General features: G+C 51.0%; 1 protein-coding gene across 7 annotated transcripts in view; it reads right to left on the bottom strand.

Annotated features, from left to right (window-relative positions):
• Positions 1 to 20,017, bottom strand: part of NSMF (NMDA receptor synaptonuclear signaling and neuronal migration factor) — a 46,598-nt gene that overhangs the window by 5,693 nt on the left and 20,888 nt on the right. Inside the window, exons 4-15 of one of the 7 annotated variants that reach the window (XM_042052188.1) lie at positions 17,233 to 17,308; positions 15,495 to 15,500; positions 14,930 to 14,998; positions 11,015 to 11,067; positions 9,037 to 9,126; positions 7,315 to 7,436; positions 6,359 to 6,442; positions 5,340 to 5,373; positions 4,755 to 4,825; positions 3,650 to 3,729; positions 1,967 to 2,069; positions 1,512 to 1,587 (exon numbers count right to left, since the gene is read on the bottom strand). In XM_042052188.1, the coding sequence (XP_041908122.1) occupies positions 1,512 to 1,587; positions 1,967 to 2,069; positions 3,650 to 3,729; positions 4,755 to 4,825; positions 5,340 to 5,373; positions 6,359 to 6,442; positions 7,315 to 7,436; positions 9,037 to 9,126; positions 11,015 to 11,067; positions 14,930 to 14,998; positions 15,495 to 15,500; positions 17,233 to 17,308 (864 nt within the window). The remainder of the gene's footprint in view (positions 1 to 1,511; positions 1,588 to 1,966; positions 2,070 to 3,649; positions 3,730 to 4,754; positions 4,826 to 5,339; positions 5,374 to 6,358; positions 6,443 to 7,314; positions 7,437 to 9,036; positions 9,127 to 11,014; positions 11,068 to 14,929; positions 14,999 to 15,494; positions 15,501 to 17,232; positions 17,309 to 20,017) is intronic. The other 6 variants (XM_042052192.1, XM_042052189.1, XM_042052190.1 and 3 more) reach the window with 6 other exon arrangements.

Genomic DNA, 20,017 nt, shown 5'->3' with positions numbered 1-20,017 from the left:
CTCTCTGAGTGCTGAGGGGGGCTGGAGAGGATCAGCCACAGCCTGCATGAGGCACAGGGACTTCAGAGGCTACAAACCAAGAGTTAACTCCTTGTAAAGAAACACTAAAAATAATTAACATTGAAAATCCAAATTAAAAAATACGTATTTTTTTAAAGGACCAGGTCATCTCTGTCCTGCTCCTGTCTGTGCCCCCAGCAGTGAGCTCACAGGACACACCAGTGCCAGCTGTGCCCCCCAGCCCCTCTGACTGAAGAGGGTCTCACAGGCAGCCACAGAATGAAGGCCGTGCTCAGGAACTGCATTTGAAAACACAAGGGCAAACAACCCTGCACTCAGACAGGGCTCAAGGAGGGGATTTTCACTTGTGAGGCCTGATTAAGATTAGTTTTAGATGACTTTGCAAAGGATTACTCTTAGTGCATGCCAGACTGATCAAGGGGAAAAATTCAGACGTGTTCTTCAGCCCAGCCTCCTGGAAGCTCAATTGCTTAATGCCTGCACACAGAACCCACTGCCTGGCCTGCTGAGCTGCCCACAAACCCGGAATTTCCCTGCAAGCTGCTCCTGGACACATCCGAGCATGTTTGCTGTGGGATCTGTGTGCAGGCACCGTGTGCAGCCAAACTGATCGTGCACAGAGAACTGAACAGCCTGGGCTAGAGGGAGGTGTCTCTGCCCACGGAGAGGTTGGAACTGGGGGGTCCTTAAGGTCCTTTCCAGCCCAAAGCAGTCTGTGACTCTGTGATTCTGTGAACTCGGCGATTCTGTGAACTCTGCACAGCACCAATGTGCTCAACTCCTGCACATTCCTGAGGGTGAAGGGAGGTAAGAAAAACCAGCAGTGCTGGGGCCAGTGCTGTGGGCAGCAGAGAAGTGCCCACAGCTGAATCCTGCGTGGTTTTACCTGCCAAGGACTCCAGCAAAGGTTAAAGAACACGGGCAAATTCAGAATCTGTCGCTTGTGAAACTGCACTGCAAATTACTGACATTGACCAGAGAACCGGAAAAATCCTGTAGCTCCTTGAAATATCTTGAGCTACAGGAAACAAAAGGGAAAAGGGCCAGCAGACTGAGCTGTAGAATGGCTCTGATGGGCCATATCCCAGTTGTTTGTTGACACAATTGACTTGGTGCCAGTGGTCTGAGCTCTGGAGAAGAGACCCCAGCACAGCTGGCTACAGAAAAGGTTCTGCCCCAAGTGCATTTCCTCACAGACTCCTCATGCCCTAATAATGACGGGTTCTCCTACACTCAGCCTGGAAAGCTGTCTCCTTTGCACTGCCAGGATCCTGGGAGAGCCTTCTGCAGCCTCAGGCACAACAAGCAGGGCATTTGAAATGTGAACACGTGCAGGAACTGCAAGGGGAAAACCAGGGGCAGCAGCTGAACTACTCAAGGTGGTTACAAGAAAAACAAAGACCATGGCAGGACTTAAAAGTAGTCAAAACTGTTTTTTCAGGAAGATGCCCCCTGAAGGAGGCAGACTGGTTAGCAAGGAAATGAATTACCTTGAGCTGATAGTTCAAGTGGAGACTCAAAGGCAACCCTATAAGGATTCATTAAGTTTTTCAGATTCTGAAATAGCTGAAAGGAAAACAGACCAGAGTTAGCAGCTGAAAACAATGACGGCTCCTGAGCACCCAGAACTGCCCATCTTTGTTCAGGAAAACCTTCCACTCATGTCTCTTAGAACATCTATCTCACCAGTAAATAAATAAACCAAGTGTTTTGAAGGACTCTTTTCCCCAAAGGTTTCAGTTGTTTGTCCTGCACTCACTAATCCTTCCTCCCCTGCCCCCTGGGAAAGGCACAATCCAGAGGGTGGGTCTCCCACTCACAGCCCCCGTGGGACAGGACAGCAGCACGTTCCCACCCAGCAGAAGAGGCAGGTTTAGAGCTCCTGGCGTGACTCTGGCCTCCCTGAGCCCAGCAGACATTCCAGGGGCGACCCACAAGCTCCTACCTTCTCCCCATTGGGGTTTCCAAGAACATAGCAGCCCATGATGTGGATGATATTTGGTTCAGGATTGACTTTACTCATCAGCCGGCTCAACCTCTTCCAGAAGCTGGAAAAAACAGAATACGTAATTTGAAAAAAATCTCCCTCTCTTCATAGGCATGATTAATGCCAAGGATGTGAGCACACACCACTCAGACAGGGCCCAAGGTTTGTAGCCTGGGCAGGAAACTGCTCAGGAAGAGCCACTGGATCTCAGACAAGGAAGAACAGGGGCAGACCCAGGGCCTGAGGAGCAGCTCCAAGTCATGTGGTAGAGAAGGAGGAGCAGCCCAATGAGCCAAGGGAGCTCCAAGGTGAGGAGAAGGGAGCAAAGTCCCCCAGGAGTGCTTCTGCACAGTTTTACCATGCATCCCCTCCAGCTTCCTCTCTCCCATCTCTATCAACAACTGCCCTTTCTGAACACGAGGGTTATCAGTGCACTGGTTCATTCCCAGGGCATGAAAGCAGCAGGGAACAGCTGGAGAGACTGTTCTGAGTGAGACAACACAGCCCAGGCAGCTCCATGTCAGCCCGTGCTTGGTGCTGCTCACAGTCACATCCACTTGACGAGCAGTGACTGCGAGCAGGCACTCGGGGCCTGAGGGATGTGAAACACAACCCCCTCCCCTGGGCAGAGGGTTGGGGCAGACTTTTGGGGGACTCTAAAGCCCAGAAATTCCTCCATGGGGGTTCCAACCAGACTGCAGCCTCAGCTTTCCACAGCACTGCCTCCCAGGGACACACAGGCTGCATGAATATGTTCCCTTCCAAGCTCCCAAACTTTCAGCTCTGTGTTCACAGCTTTCTGCAGATCCCTGATTTATCAGCTTGGGAGCAGCTATGCCTGGGATGTGTTCAGGATCGTGGATGTGCACACATGCTGGAGAATTCCACAGCCAGTGTTTGTGCCAGAGCATAAGATTGCAGAGCAGATGTTGATTTTAATACTCAGTTCTCATGCCAACAAAAAGTTGTGTAGGAGCAGGTTGGTGTACATCCTCTCCCCCACAGCCAGGCACTGTTAGCCAAGCAAGTTTGAGCCAGCACAAGTGAGTAGGCAGCAAAACAGGCAAAGCTTTACTCTCTGCAAGGAGCAGCAAAATTGCTCAGCACTCCCAGCTGAAGGGAGTTAGTGAAAGGCATGTTAGTGAAAAGCCTCCTCAGAAACAGGCTGGACTTTGAGCAGGCTTTGCAGAGACAAATTCCATTTCCCCCTGGCCAGAGCCAGCTGTGGGGGGAACACTCTGGATTTCTGCCATAGTCACCAGCTTAGCAATGGTATCGCAGCACCAGAGGCTCAAGGTGCATGTTCTGGCTTCTGGTCAGCAAAGCTGTTGTTAGTAGAAGAAATACCTTTTTTCTTTCTCCTCTCTTGACAGTCTCTATGCACAGAGACACTAAACAGATAGAAGTATAAATGTCCTGGTGACAGGGCTGCAGCACTCCAGGGACGAGCTCAGCTCTGCCACCTTTGCTGCTGCCCCTGAACGAGCTGTGAGCTGCTATTCAGTGCCTCCTCAGTCTCCTCATCCCCTGACCAAGCCACCCCGGCTCCCTTCACTTCTCCTGCTCTACCATGTGCTGCAAACATCGAGCAAACCAGCAGAAAAATGCCATGCAAGCCCAGAACACAACCCAGCCACTCACAGGATCAGATCTTCCTCCTTCTCCACTTTGGCAAAAGTGGCGACTTTGTTCTTTAACAAGTACAAGTGCCCAGGGCCTCCCTGCAAGAGACAGACAGACAGACAGATGGAAACCCCTCTGCACAGGCCCTGAGGAAACAAACCCTGGATGCGTTTCCTGTCCTGCCCAGCCATTCCCAGAAGTACCACAAGGGAGCAGGGCAGCCCCGCACTGCGGACAGGCTCAGGGAACATCCGCACACGGGCAGCGTGCTGGGGGTTGGATTCTCTGGTTTTTGCAGTTCTGTGCCCACATCACTCTAGAAAGGCACAATAATAGATAAAAAACGCCTTTGTGGGTGGCTGGAGAGTAATAGGGAAGGCAAGAAAGTCCCTGTCACTTGGGGATGCTGGGGGTGGGCAGAGGAGCAGCTGAGCACTGCAGAGGAACTAACTTGGGCAGCAGGAGGCATGAACAGATTGACACAGCACCAGGAACATTAAAAGTCACAATCTCCAGGTCAGTGTGCAGCAAAGCTGCTCCTCTGCAGCACTGGGCACATGGAGGGAGTTAAGTCAGGATACCTCCCTCACTTCTCATGGCACAGCTGCCGGGGAAGCCCACAGCTGACCACCAAGAGGAACAGCAAACTGGGGAAGGGAATCCCCAGCAACCCCCAGACCCAGCAGGGCCCGGACTGTCCCAGCCACAGCTCCAGCCTGACCCTTCTGCATCCTCTGGCCTCCAGCTCCCAGCTGAGCCATCTGCCAGGCTGGCCACCACACACACCACTGTCACTGTCACACTGAGGCTGGATGGAAGCTGTAACTATGACACTGCAAGTGCTTGTTCCTGTCCTGGAACGCTTTCTAGGTCTGTGCTGATGCTGCTTTGCCTGGGGTTCCTTGAGAGAATCAGCCCAGCTCTCACTAAATCAGATTTGATTTCCTGCTGTCACAGCTACTTAAGTCTGCTCTGTGTCTGGGAAACAGGAAGTGAAAGCTCTGCCTTGGCAGTGACTTTAATGGAAGCTGACTTTGGAATATTGGTTCCTCTGTGTCACTTTCCCCACAGAAAAAGACAAATTTGTAACAAATCACCCAAGTGCTTAACAACTTTCATGTACCTGGCAAAATATCAGCATCTTCCAGATCTTGCAGCCTTTCCGATAAATGTTAAGTTTCTTCTCTATTTCCTCTGTAAAAAAAAAAACCATGTTGGAAAAGATTAACCATGGGAAAAGTTCAGAATTAATTAATTATTTCTTTACACTTTAGTCCTGAGGGCAGGAAGCTGAACTGGCAGGGGTGCTGGGGGGAGCAGGAAATCCCAGTGTGTCACAGGCCAGAGAAAGGATGGAACAGCACCAGACACTGCTCTGCAGTGATCACAGCCCTGGAGCAGCCCCAGCCCTCCTGGCCCTCTGTCACTGCTCCACTCCCCACCACACATACAATGAACAGGCACCTGCTGCCCCTGTCTCAGTTTCCCTGCCACAAACCAGGAGCTTGGCACAGAAAAGAGGCCACAGAAGTGAAGGCTCATTACAGCAGGACATCCAAGAGCAGCTGACTGACTGTCAGGGGTCACTGGGGTGACAAAAACACCTCTGTGAGTGGCAGCTCAGGCACAGGGCAGCTGAGTGACTGAAATATTGATGGTTACATTTGCAATGGGCAGGAGATAAGAAAAGGAGGTAACACTCACGTACCCAGGATGTCATCAAAGGTGGCATGTTCATGGTCCTGGAAACCAAGACAGAAGACATCAAAGTTCACTGTCATTACACCAGCTCCCTAATATTCACACAACCCCATTCCCAGGTGAAGGGATGCTCTAAGAGCATAATTACACCAACTGATGGCTGCTGGTCAGAGCAGCAGTAACCCTCACCCTAAACCACATTTCAGCACAGAAGCTGAAGACAGAACAGTCCATGAAGACCAAATCCACCTGAATGCTTGAAGCTGAAGCCTGCAGACTCACCCAAAGCACAGACTGTCCCTCAGATGCAGTCAAGATCAGCAATGCCTATTTCCCCTCCTGGCCCATGTTTTGCAGCCAGCCTCTGGCTTTACCCTGTCCCAGCTGGCTGACAAACAGCTGCACTCCCAACACAGCTGCCTCTGGCACAGCAGGGTCGTAGGAAAAGTGCACAACACTCCAAGGAAGAGATGCAGCAACCCCATCAGCACTGCCTGCTGCACACTGACACTGGCCCGGCTGGGCTCTCAGTCCCACCTTCCCTTGCAAATTAAATGATTAGGAAAAAGAAACCCATGACTCCTCACTGCTGTTTCAGACACCTGCTCAGGCCAGACTCCCAGGGAAAAGCCACAGTTACATTAATGACTGACAGGGATGCCCCACTGCACGCAGGGTGATGGGGTTGGTGGTTCACTGCTGAGCTCCAAGGCCCTGCTTATTCCCAAGGATGAGCATAAGGAGGAGCCCTAAGCCTGGCAATGCCCGCCCTGCCTTCCCTTGATAATCCTCCCACGCAGCTTGGCTGAGCCCAAGTGTGCCACTTCTACCCCACCTGACTGTTCCACCTAGACATGAGCCCCCACAAAACTACCCCAGGCCCCAAAACTGGGTTCAACACACCCTCAGCCCCTTCCTGACAGCTTTTCCAAAGCACATCAGTTTTTTGGGGTCACCCTAACAGGCACCAGGGAAATAAATAGTCTCTATGTGACTCCTCAGCCACAGCAGAATTGATTTACTTACGTAGAGGATGGGGATGATGGAGGGGTCGTCCCTGCGGATAATTGTTGGGACATACTCTGCTTTGGGCACCTTGGAAGAAATGAGCTGCAAAGGGGAAAAAAGGTGCAACAGCATGAGGAGAAGTCTCATGTACAAGTAGAGTCTGGACAGAAGCACAAAGGCCATAAAATAGTGCCCTGTTGAGCTGTTCTCAGGTGTTACTCGAGGTAGCAGCTAACCCAGTCTATCCACAACCCATTGGAAGGTGTTCCAGCCCAGAGCACCCCTAGGCCTGCCAAGTACCCTTGGGTGTCACCACTTCCTTGACCCCCAGGACATGAGCACACAGCTCTGCCCCCCAGCTGCACTGGGCCCAGAACAGTCTGGAAAGGGGAGACTGAGGTGCACGGAGGATGGAGCAGCTTGTGCACCACCACGGATGGCTGTATCCCAGTGAGGATCGTTCCTGCAAAGCCTCCTCCTGGCTGTAGGGAGCGTTCAGCTTCTGGTGGGACCTGCACAGGGTCCAGCCAAGGGCTGGCACTGCACCAGGCACAGCAGGCACAGGGCTGCAGGCATCAGACAGTGCCTGACAACTCTGGCTGAAGCCTCAGCTGGCTCTAGCAGCACCAGAGCCTGAACTCTCTTGTGATTCCAGGCCCCTCAGTTCCTCGCTCTGGGAGCAGAACTGACAGGGGTGCTCAGGTCTCTATTTTCAGGGTTAACAAGCCTCAGGCTGACTTGATTCTGTGCTGGTGTCAGTCCTGCTCTGATTCAGACTACAGACCCCTCCTTCTACTTTTCTTTCAACGCATTATCCCCAGCAACAACAGATCTGAACCCATGTCATGTCTTGGTTCATCTCTGAGTGACCCTCACAGACACCTGAGGCAGTGCCTGTAAAACAGACTGCCCAAGAAGATCCTGAACTTAGCAGCACTGAAAGGATAGGCAGAGCCTGAGCTGGAAATGCTCACCATTATTTTTGGTGGAATAAAGTCTTCTCCGTCACATGCCATGGCTTCAAGTTCCTTTTCTGCTTCCCAGTTCAAGTCAAAATCACCATCCAGAGTCCCGCAGGAATCCTGAAGGTCATGGCCTGCCAGAACACAGGGAGCATTACAAGGGCAGAACAGCCTTTCCCACTACTCCATCCTGCCTTGGCAGCTTCCTCACAAGAGATGCCACGAGACTCGTGCCCTCTTGTCACCCACAGAGTGACAGACACCACTTTGGGGCTGGTGTCTTCAAACAGACAAACACGTAACAAATGAAGAGTGCACAGAGAGCTCACACCACGTGTCACAGAACTTCATCACTCTCGCAGTCACCAAGCTTGGTTTTCAAATGCTAAGACACAACAATCACCCTGTCACTCCAGAAATGGGGAAGGAGACAGAACGCAGACAGACTCTCTACACTTCAGCACTGCCAGGCTGATAAGCAAAAGTCCAAAGACTTCAAAGCTGGTCTCCTTGTAGTAATTACTGCTCTGACTACATCTTTTGAGGGATTATAAAGAAAATCTGCCTTGTTGGTCAGCCTGATCCTGGCAGAGAAGTCTTAGAGCGTGCGTGAGGACAGCTGCAACAAACACAGTCATATTGCAACAGTAGACTCGAACTTGCTCTCCAAATTGACCTTACCTGTTGGCCTTCAATGCCTCCTGGGGAAAAAAACATCTGGAAGGAATATAATTGACCATTAAAGGTTAAAAATAGAGATGGTTGCTGGACTGAGGAAGAGAACCGAGGTGCCACTGTTTGTGCCTTTGGGGATGTCCGAGTGTCGCTGGGCAGTGCCTGGAGCCTGTCTGAACCACGGCTTTTCCATGGCTTTTCCATCCGCCTCCGGGCAGCTGAGGGAGCAGGGAGGAGTCAGACTGCCAAACAACAGGGTCATGTTTTGAACCTGGCCTTTCACACACCTCCCCCTGCAACCTGGGTCTTCTACACCTAGCAGGGCCAGATCTCATGCTTACCTGGTAGATCAGGTCATTTCATTAGTGAAATTCACTTCAACATGGGCAAACTCATATCCACCAAGCTCCTGCCTACAGGCTTGCAATAAAATCTGTGTAAAACAGCCATTCCCTTTATAAGAATACAGTGGGAAGATGCTGGCATTCCTTCCTGTAAATGAACACAACAGCATCTCAGTCCCCTCAAGCAGAACATGGCAGCATTACTGGGGATTCCCAGAGGGATTCCTGGCAGCCCAAATGAAGATCAGATTGTCCCAAGCTATCACCTGTGCAGGAAATCAAAGCTCCATCTCATCAGCTGTGTTCTTGAGCTATTCCAGGCTAGGAAAGAGCTCAGAAGGGGCTCCTGCATGGGAAGCCACATTAGCCCCACTACAGTGAAGGTAGCCTTGGACTGGTGAGCTTCCAGAGAGGTTGTTTTGGTGCCAAGAGGATAAGGGATGATGGGAACAGAGGGCTGTAAGATAGCTGTACCACTGGGTACCCTTTGGCAAAATAACCTGAGGTTGGATGAGTTGTGCTCTACAAATAAATACAGGTACACACAGATGAACAGGTACATACACCTGGAGCGCTACCTGCTCCGATCTCAGGAAACTAAAAAAGGATCACAGACAGGACAGAAGGGCACAGAGGAGTTACTCCAGTGGGACTCCAGTCAACAACTGCTGGAGGGTTTGCCCACAGGAGGAAGCTCAAAGGACTCAGAACTCACTTTCTCGAGAGTCATGGAAGGAATCAGCTTTGATGGGAGTCGGGTCACTCCAGGACCTGCTGAAGCTCCTCTCACGCCGTTCGGCAAATGCTAAAGGATAAAACCAGAGCACGACATTAACAGATCCCAAAGCACCTCTGCTGCTGCCAGCAAACAAATCATCCAGCAGATTGCCACCAAAGCCACACAACACAGACTCCCCTGGGCTGGTCCTTCCACTTGCCAAATGTGAGTCCTTTCCACACAGCAGAGACAAAGTGCCCACTTGTGCACACGATGGGACGTGGAACACAGAAAAAGGACAACACTTGATGGTCTCTCCTTAAATGCACACGGCTCAAACCTCAACTAAACCAAGGCCATTCCAGTGTCCCAGTGTAAGTGCTCGGACTCCAAGGCCTCACAGAAACATGCACTGCACAGCTAATGACACCTGCATGGCCAGAAGAAGGCTGTAGCTTTCCAGTCAGTTCTGCCTTCATGTTCTATTGGCATCCCAGTCGGAGTTGGGAGGGGATCTCTCTGGAAAGCCCATGCTTTCTACATTTTATTGCAAAAGAGGAAGTCCTTCAGACTTTGCTTGCCTGCACTCTTGTGAGCACTACTCATGCCTTTTCTTTCCTCCAAGGAGTGCTGCATTGTTTGCACCGGCATTTCCCAAGCACAATCCAGGGAGCTTGGCTCAGACGGCTGCACCACAGGCAAATTCCTGGGAACTGGCAACCACCATGTCTGACTTGGCAAGCCCATGTGAGAGCCATTATGCTGGGATTAACAGCCACTTATGGGCACTAATAGCTATTTCTGGTGGCAGACAGAGTCTGCAGCAGGGAATTGAGTAACAGCAGCGCAGGAATTCACTGCGGATCAGCATCACAAGAGCAGCCTGTCCCCTGCTGAAGTGTGTCCAGGGTGGATGTCTGGGGAGACAAACCACATCTTCAGTTCTTCAGGTGATCCCCATCCTCAACTTTTAGTTAAACCCAGGCATTTTGCTACTGTGCACAGGAAGAAAGCTTTGAAAACATGACCCAAGAGTTCCTGAGGCAGAGACACGCCTGAGCTTCCCGGAGGTGAGCCCTGTCCATGTCAGGCAGTGCAAATTCAGATGCCAATGAAGACTCTGGAAAGGGCAAAGCTCTTTGCCCATCACTTCCCACAGCACATGAGAAAGGAAAGAATGCAAACTGAACTCAGCAGCGCTTTGCTGTCTGTGGGCACTCTGTAGATGATGCCTGGCCAGGGGGTGGGAAGAACAAGCTGTTTTCTCTTCTGGAGCAATCCTCAGCTCTCAGGAGCACGTTACACCACTTTCACAGCTCTAAGGGAGTTGCTCAACCAAGTTATGGAGGATTGTTGCCTTCTCCAGGGAAAGGGAACTGCCACTTTGCAAGCCTAAGAGATAATTTCTTCCCCAGTGAGGCGTAACGCTCCCTGATTTCCCCCTTGCTCCAATCTCTTCCCTGATCCTCTTCTTTCTTCCTTCCACCATCCTCTCAGTTCCCACCAGGCAACTTTCCCCCAGGTCCTGCTGTGGAGATGGCTGTGGGACAGGGGAGGAGGGGACAGCCAGCACTCTGTGTGGCACATGGAGCCACAGCTGGTCACAGCTGCAGAGAGAGGCCAGGCAGCTCTGCTGGACTCCCAGCTCGGGTTCTCCTCACTGGCCTCCACACCAGTGATCACCAAAACCCTTGCAGGGGACACGGATGCTGCAGTGTTCCTTCCATGCCTTGCACCAGAGATGTCCCACAGCCATGGCAGAGGGTCCTTGGGAACAGCCTCCAGGCTGCTGCAGGCATCCACGTGTCCTGGACACTTGCAACCACCTGGCCTTCTTGTTTGTAGGGTAAAATGGCACCAGCAGGTCAAATCCTCTCTCCAGCCCAAAGCCGGGTCCTCTCAACCCACATCTGCATGTGACAGAATTCCCACAAATCCCAGCTCCTCACAGCCACATTTCCAGGTGCTCACTTACTTTGTGCTTTAACCCTTCGGCTCCCCACCATGCGGAGGTGCTTCCGAAAATTCCTGCAAGAAAGGCCAAACACAATGTTTGAGGAAGGTGACACGAAGCAACACCTGGACTCAGGACTGTGAGAACAGGGAGGAAGAAAATAAAATGGGGATGATGGTGTATTTCCTTCTGGGCTTTCCAAAGCTGGAGACCAGGTCCCCAAGCCGCAGTGATTCAGTGCTGGGGATGGTGATGTTTGTTGAGGGGGGCTGTTCTGAGCTGCCTGGGCTGCTGGCACAGGGCAAGTGGGGTCCCACAGGGCAGCCCCCTGCTCAGGGATGCTTTCCCTTTTCTATGGTTAAGGTTTACCTGTGCTGTACTTGCTGAGCACACCCACTGCCCGTGCTGGCAGTGCTGCCTCTTTCAGTAACTGCTCCCCTCTCTCCAGCAGGAACGTGGGGTGCCCAGGCTCTGCACACACCATGCTCGTGGCTGTGCTCATTCCCAAACACAGCAGCTCCTAAATGCTCTCCCCTGCTGTTGGTAACCATGCAGCCCATGCTGCTCTCCAGGCAGAGCTGGGGGAGACCAAAGCAGGTTCTCCCTCCTTGCACAGCAGAGTTCAGTGATGCTGCCTGTCCCCACGGGCCTGCTCTCCCCGTGTGCTGCCCTGCCCTGGCCTCACAGGCAGGTCCAGAGGGGCTGCAGAGCACACAGCTCTGAGGGAAAGCCCTGGGGAGCAGCTACACCCCAGAGTCAGGTCTGTGTAGAACAATGTCCTGGCCACTCCTGAGAGGCCACGACAAAGGGACTATTTGTCCTCCAAGTGTAAGGGACCAGTTGCTTTTCGTTTCTCATCACTCACTAGGCAGGAACAGGACAGGAACAAACAGGACAGCAGAAGAGACAGGGAGAAGCAGCACCAAGAGAAGTGTCACTTCTCCATGAACCCTATTTAGTGACTGCAGCTTCACCCCATAGTGCAGCCCCAGGATGACAGAGAGCCCATGCACTGGGCACCCTACATGGAGTGGGGGAGCCTTCCTGGATTCCTCGTGCCCCCCAACACACAGGGCAAACACCAGGCAACAGAGACCACAGCTGGTGAAAGGGTAAGTCACAAGCTGTCTGGCTCACACACAGGTTAGTGGGATGAGTAAGGACATGGTACAACCATGCAGATGCTGTAGCAAACTGACTGGACCAGAAGACACTTACAGCACTGACACGAGGTTGTTCAGATAAACTTGGATACATCTGCTCCTATGCAGAGATCCACACAAACACAGCCCTCACGGGACAGCACCTAACCCACATCACCTCCTGCACTTCCTCACTTTGGCCTGGGATCCCTTGTTGTCATCAGGCTCCAAATTCAGCAAGAAGGAAAACCAGCAGCTGGGAGCAGCATCATTCCACACCAAATTTCCATCTGTGCTTGGGCTATTAATGTTTCCCAAAGATTTATTTTATCTCTACTTGGGTACATGAAGATTCCACTGCTGTGGATGAGACAAGTGCCCCTTCAGACACATCACTGGCCTGGCTCTCTGTGCAAAGCCTTCTGGGGTGCACCATCACTGACAACTGGGTCTGTCTTACAGTGCATTAGACTAAAATCCAAATAAATACAATATTTTAAGGGAACCAGGGCTGTTCTTTACACAAAAAGGTCTCAGACATGTTATATGGAAATCTTTCTGGTCTGTTGTGAGCCTGAGATCATACCAGACACTGAGAACTTGTCAACTGCCAAGGCCACTGTCACATCCTTTGGGTTTTTGGTATTTTGGAGTAAAATCCACTTTTCTGTTAAATGCTCAGCTGTCCTCTCCACAGGGGAGTTTCTTCAGACCTTGGGGGCAGATGGGTAAAGCAGCCTTTGGCATGGAAAAAGGTTGCTCCCAGCTGCCTGGACAGCTTGGACTTTCCCATGAGAGACCTAAATACCATCCCCTAAACACTGCTGAGAGCAGCTCCAAGAAAATTCCAGCTGTTCAAGGTTAACCACTGCACTAAATACTCAGAGAATGGGACAAAGGCCTTTTGCTCCATCTCTTTTCTTCTAGAAAAAAACCAGCACTTTGGAAAGGAGGTGCAAGTCTGGGACTGCCTCTTAATGTGGGCATGCTGTGAACATCTAGATCCTTCTGGGGGCTTCTTGCAGCTGCCTGGCTCCTCAGGCTCCTCTGTACCTGCATATCCCATACAGGACTGGCCCTGGGGAAGCTGCAACCAGCTCTGTGAGCACTGGGGCTCCCCAAACCTGCCAAGCCTTCCTGCTTGGTTCCTGCAACTGCACCCAGAAACTCTGTGGCATTTGATCCCTTGCAAGATCCCTTCACCCATCATGACACAACCAGAATCCCTCAAGTTTCAGCAATGAAATCTCCTTATCACTCCCTTTTCTGAACAGTGCTCCTCCAGTGTGCCTCACGATCTGCACCTCCAGAGTACCCCTCCAGGGTACCCATCCCAGCCAGAGGGGCTCCAAGACACGGCAGTCCCACTCCACACCCTGCAGCTCTGCCTGTGCAGTGGGTCACCACACTCTGCCCAGAAGTCTTTTCACTACTCAAACTCCTGGCAGCACCTCCCACATTCTCCTCCCTGGCTGCTCCTGCAGTGGGCAAAGCTCAGGGCATCCCTCAGTCCATAGGCAGCATTCCTGTGGCCACACCCCACAATCCAGCCTCCCTGGACACCAGGACTCAGCACTGAAGGGGCTGTGTGAGAACAACTGAACCCTGAACAGCCACGAAGGGCTGCACAACAAACACCCAAACCCACAGCGGGGTCCTCCTCACTCCCTGGAGGAGAGAGCTGAGCTCTGCCAGCAATCCCTGCAGCCAGAGCCCCAGCACTGCTGTCCCAGCTCCTCTCTGGGACACGACAGACACAGACAGGCTCCCACTGGGCAGCCCTGCCAAGGGCTCTACCAAGGTACACAACTGCTCCTGCACTCACAGCCCACAGGAACAACCCACTTGCTAACCAAGACTTGCCTCTGCCTAACAAATTCTGAGAAATCTTTTTAAAGATACACTGTCTATTTGTTTAGAGTGTCTTTAGTTTGGATTTTTATTTCTCTTTGTTACTGATGAATAAACACTCACCACCCTGCAGTTGCAAAAAAAAAAAAAAATTGCCTGGCAATTTCTCAGTTAAGAAAACCTGATGTTTTTCTCCCACTTGGTTTTGAACAGCGCTGAAGTGATCATGGCAGTTTTTTACCAATGACACATGCTGTGTTATCCTTTTTAGTAGGCTGCCACGAGCCTTGGCACATTTCAAAAACCAAACCAAAATTCTGATTCCTACTGTGAGTGATGTGCCATAGGAAGCCTGCAGAAGGAAACCAGGTCCTTCTGTAATACCTGGACAAGGAATCAGTCCCCATCCACTTTTATTTCCCTTCTATTATTGAAAAAAAAAAGATTTTAAAGTAGACTTCGGGTCACTAGAGATGTCAATTTTGCCCAGGTCTCAGATTTTTGAGGTGCATTTGTAGATGCAGCAACAGCACACAACTGTATTCATCTAACCTCAAACAAATTCCTGCCTGTGGCAGGGGAGTTGGAACTAGATCATATTTTAGGTTTCTTCCAATCCAAGCCATTCTGTGATGATATGAAATTCCAAGTTGGAATGGGGAAATTGCATCTTTAATTTTTAAAGTATGTATTTTTCTGCCTGAGACACAGATCGTGTGTATTGTATCTGCAAGGTTAAAAGCAACTTGACAGTGTTCTTTAAGAAGATGGAGGTCAGCTATCCTGAGCATCATTCACCTCCACAGCTCCAGCAGAGCCACTGCCAGTGTCCCCAGGACAGCACAGAGACAGGGACAGCCACGGTCAACGGCACCAGGGTTCAGTACTGACCCCAGGGGCCCATGCAACACCAGCCACAGCTACGGGAGGGAAGGGGCCCTACCTCTGGATAAGAGCTGCAGAATCATTCTCTCGTTTCCGTCTCTTCCTCTCTGCGTAGCCCCTGAACGCCCTGGGAAACCATTTCAAGCCATTAACCAAGTCCACAGCGTGGAAGTGGAGAGGACAAGGGACACACAGAGGGAAGCTCTCAACAACAGAGGTTGTGCTGCCCTGGGGCCGGGCAGCACCGCGTGTGGGCCAGGGCTGGGCAGGGCACTCAAACCACAGCTCCTCACTCCCTAGGGCTGCTCCTCAAACATCAGAACATGGCCCAAAGGAGCAACCACCATCCCTGCTCTGGAGAATGGACCTGGGAGCTGCAGGCACACCCCCTCCACACACCAGGATCGAGAGGGACAAAGTGTGCCAGCAACTGAGGGCTGCACTCGGAGGATGATGGTTGGCTGGGATCCGTGTAGGCCTTCCAGGTGTAGCCACCTAACCTCCTGCCAGCTGACAGACAGCCCTAGCACAGGGAAAGCACGAGTGAGTATGATGGACTGGAAAGGAAAGTTTATCCAGGACAGCAACAGACAAGGAAATAAAAAAACTAAGATTATACTTACGAGATGCTAGAGATTCCAGGAGACGCAGGGAAAAAGAGAGAGAAGAGGAATTCATTAGTGCTCAGCCCCAGCCAGTGTTCTGAGGGAATTCTCACGCCAGAAGGAATATCTCTTGTTAGGTGGAAGGAAATTGCATTTTAAATTAAACATTTTCAGTGGTGAGACTCCTCCTTGACTGAGCTCAATCCTCCCTGGGGCAGGGCTGACACGTGGCTTGGATGCAAACTGAGCTCCCCGTAGACCCAGAGGATGTGCAGATGTACAAGAGCTGTGTGTGGCCTGCCAGGCTGCACCACCACGAGCTCCTGGAGCAGGGAGAGCTGCTCCCACCATGACAAACTCTGCTGAAGCTGGCTCATGCTGCCTGCTCCATGAAGGGAACGAGCGCAGCAGGTTGAAAATGCTGGAGCAGAGGCCAGGGGCCCCTGGGGAGTCATCCCAGCCCCTTAGGGAGGTGCCCTGAACTTCTGGAGGAGTTTCTGTGTCACTTCCAGAGGCAGCACAGAAGCTCCAGAAATGTTAACCACGGGAGTTGTGCTCCTCCAGGGCTCCCTCAGGGCACCATTTCCCAAAACAACCCCACGCTGGCCTTCAAGCCCTGCAAGCTCTGCCACAGGGACCATCTGCAACAAATCTGCCCAGGAAATATGAATTCAGACAGCAAAGGCAGTCTCGAAATGTGATTTTGCACATGGTTTGTGGGTCAGATCAGAACTGTGAAATGCCATTGACTGTTATCAGCCAATATTTTTTAAATGTTTTTTTCTGGGGGGTGCAGCTACCCCACTCCTCAGCTCCAGATCCAGCCCTCCCTGCATCAATCCTTCCAGGTCTGATCCAGTCTGGGTTATCCCAAGAGAAATAATCAGCCTCTTTTCAGGGTTTGGGAAGGGAAAAGTGCAAGGGAAAGAAGAAATGTCAGAGAAGCAAGAGTACAAAAAGGACACCAGATTAGACAAGAAGAAAACAGAGAGCGCCAGAGGGCTGAGGGTGTCCCAGACATTGGAAGAAGCAAACAGGAAAAAGGTGACAAGGCTGGAGAAGGGCCTTGGAAAGCAGAAAACTGTCTCATTTTCCTCACTGCTTGCCTTAGTCAGGTAGGAAATACTTGAAACCAGGAAGGCAGCACTCCCTGGCAAGCCAGGTACAACTGGGAAACGAGGCTCCCATTACTCTCTTCAGCCCTTTGAGAGCTGCCTCCTCCCAAAACACAGCACCCAGGGACCTGCATGGAGTGTGGAGGGAAAGGCTCCTCCTAACTCACATCCCTCCAGACTTTGCAGGGATTTTACTGACACTTTCACACATGCAGAGCTGCAGGGCTACACCTTATCCCAGAGGAAGGCACCTCTCTGGGGTGAGGGATGCAGGGCAAACCTGGAATAACCTTCCCTTGGGAAGTGGGTGCAGCAGAAGCAGCTGGTGGAGGGTCTCAGCTGGTGATCCCACAGGACCCTCACTCTGCAGAGGCAGCCAGGCCACAGTGTCACAGACAAAACCAGGGAAGCAGAGGAGAGCTGGGTAGCCCAAGCAGTTAAAGAAGGTAAAACCAAACAAATGAGAGCAGTAGGAAAAAACTAGTAAGTGGGAAAGAAAATTAACAACAGACAAGTTCCTCTCTTTCTTTCTCATCTCTGAACAGTGATGCCAAACACACAACTCCTGCTCCAGGCTCTCAGCTTTGAGCAGGTTATGGACTCAGATACAGAACAAAAGCCACAGCAGTGGTTTCACTTACGCTTGCATAGTTGTAGTAGCAGTGTGAAAGCTGAAGAGGTTCTCTTTTGGGAACCAGGTTCGTATGGGGACATCATCTGCAAGAGAGAGAGAGCAAAGCCTGAGCACCCAGTAGGCACAGACATCCTTCAGCCAGCCAGATTTCCTTCCCAAGCTCTTTCTCTCAGGACTTTCCTTCAGCATCCTGCCTTGACTGAACAGGAGATCAGGAGTCTCATCCTCCTCATATAAATGCACACTGCCACCAAGTGCTCTGTAAATTCCTGCTAAGCCAGTCTATCAGGCTACTAAGTGAAGAATAAAAGCTCTATCTTAAGCATAGGAGATTAGAATAATCCAAGAATTACAGAAGTGACATTTGAACTAGGAAAAAAAAACAGGGAAAAGAAACATTTTTCATTAAAAGCATTTTCCAGTCTCTGCCTTTTCCTTTATACCATTGATTTAAACTGTCCCATTCCTCCAATCCTTTCTGATACAGCCTAGTAGAAGATGAAAAGTGTTTACCTTCCACTCAGAACAGTAAGCCTGAAATATCCTCTCTTTTTCTGCCATGGAAGTTTCAACAAACCCCTCACACACCTGCTCCTGCTGACTTGGCCTTCAGGAGTTCCTCTGGTTTGGAAGTCAAACCACCCATCAGCTCCAACAACCTGCAGGTAACTGAGCTGATTTAGTCACCTCTGTTCGTAAACTGCCCTGCCCATCACCTTCACTGAACGACCACTAAGACAAAAAAGAAAATAAGTCACCAATTATGTGTGTGGTGACCAGGAGGAGGAACCTGCCCAAGCTGAGGCTGCAGTCAGGCAGGCAGGGAATCAGAGGGGTGTGGAAATCCACTGGCACAACACCTGTGAGATCTCAGTGGGCTGGATTCCTGGGGTTTGGGGCTGCCTGATTTTTCATCTTGCTTCACACCCAGTTTGTGGCTCCCTTGCCTAATGCCTTGCCCCATGTTGCTGATTGTGTCTTGCTTCAGTCATTCAAGTCTTCAGATCTGACAATATTTAATATTCTGGCATTGTCAAGGTATTTTTTACCTCACTGTCACTTGGCCCAAGCCCAGTCAAGCTCTACATGCCCTCTGCAGGCATAATTACTACAGACCAGCTATCTTACCAAATGTTTCATACAGATCATCACATCCTACAGATTATTCCCTGAAAGTACAGGAAGTGCTGCAATTACAGATGCAAAAAATGCTAACTGCAGCTGGGGAGCCTTCCTTTGAAGTGCAGCTTCCAAGAAATCTATAGAAAGCTGTACCAGACACTCCTTCTCAGCTCACAGTTTACGTCAAGTCCTGTTTAAAGGCACTCCAAGGAAATATATGTACGTTAAATGAAACTGCATTTCAGTATGCTAAAGATTTCTGATGCAGTCCCAAAGTCTACTCTCCTCCAAAACACAGAGACAGAAGCAAAGCAGAACAACCCAGGCTGTAAATGAATTACTTGTTTGAAGCCTCCGACCCACAGAAGTGGTGAAGGAGAAGTTGTACAAATTCCTTTTTAGCCAACAATTCCGTACAGGCTTCTCAGGGACTACTCATCTCAAAGCACTGACAATCTCTCAATGTGTTTTACAGCTTTTAAGCCACTAGCTTTGGTTCAAAGCAGAGCTTATGAACAACAGCTAATATCCTTAGGAGGCTTTGCATGCACCATCACTGGGAGCTTTCTCTCCTTTTCTCATAGATTGGAGTTACCTTAGGAAATATATCCCTGCCCTCCACACAGCACTCAAAGGAGAATAAAGGATTTGGGACCCTTCAGAGGGTAGAACATCAGCAGAGGAGCTCACAGGTGGGGACTGGGCAGCACAGCTCAGCTCCAGAGCTCATTCACTGAATTAAAATTCAGATTATGGGTATGGCTGTTGCTGCCAGGAACAGGCAGCACATCGTTTCTGGCCAGGCAGAGCAACTTGTTCTCCTTTCTTGTCACCATCAACTGTGAGGAAACTGTGGAGGAGCCACGGGCTTGCTAAGACTGGAGGGACACCACCACCACAGCCAGCATCTCCAGCCACTTCCCACTGCACCCAAATCCCAGCACCTCTGTCCAGGAGTGGCTGTGTCTGTATCAGATGCTGGGAGCAGCCCAGGAGATGACAGCTTGTACTTCCCTGGAACGGTGTCAGGCATCATAAACTCAGCATCAAAATCCATACTCAGGGATGCCAGAGGGGCCTGGCTGCTGTAAGTGTTGGTTTGCAGCAGCAACTTGTCATGTAAATGCAAACAGAAGCAGCACTGTCAGGTGAACCCCTGGGGAAATCAGCCTCTCCTGCCTCCACTCCTCTCTGCTCCCTTTTCCCCGCTAGCCAGGCAGGAAGGACATGCCAGGGAATTCTTCTTGCAAAGAGAAGAATGTTCCCTGAGAACATTGAGCAAGGAAGAAAGGAGGGAATGAAGTCCAACACTGTGTAATTTGCTAGTATCTATGGGAAGCCCATGAGGTGGCACTACATGAGTGGCTTCCAGCGCTGCAAACAAGCATTTTGGGAACACACCAAAGTACAGAACACCATAACCTGAGCTGAGGCTCCCACAGAGCAGTTCACAAAGACTTCCACTGCCCAGCGAGAGGCAGAGAGAGGATCCTGCTCTGAGCTGCCTCTGGGATGAGCATGGATGTAGGGCTTTGACAGAGTCCTTCCTCTCTTGCTCTTCCTCCACAGAAAAGGAGCTCACTGAGCTGCATGAAGGTGTCATGAAAACCACCCAGAGCAGCCACTGATGACCAGGAGCTTGGATGAGCTGGCCTCCAACTGAGCTCAGC

This window comes from Corvus kubaryi, unplaced genomic scaffold (genome assembly GCF_017639235.1).
Source record: "Corvus kubaryi isolate FWS band 111438036 unplaced genomic scaffold, C.kubaryi_AGA036_p1.0 78, whole genome shotgun sequence".
Lineage (NCBI taxonomy): Eukaryota > Metazoa > Chordata > Aves > Passeriformes > Corvidae > Corvus > Corvus kubaryi.
This window is presented reverse-complemented; position numbering and strand designations above follow the sequence as displayed.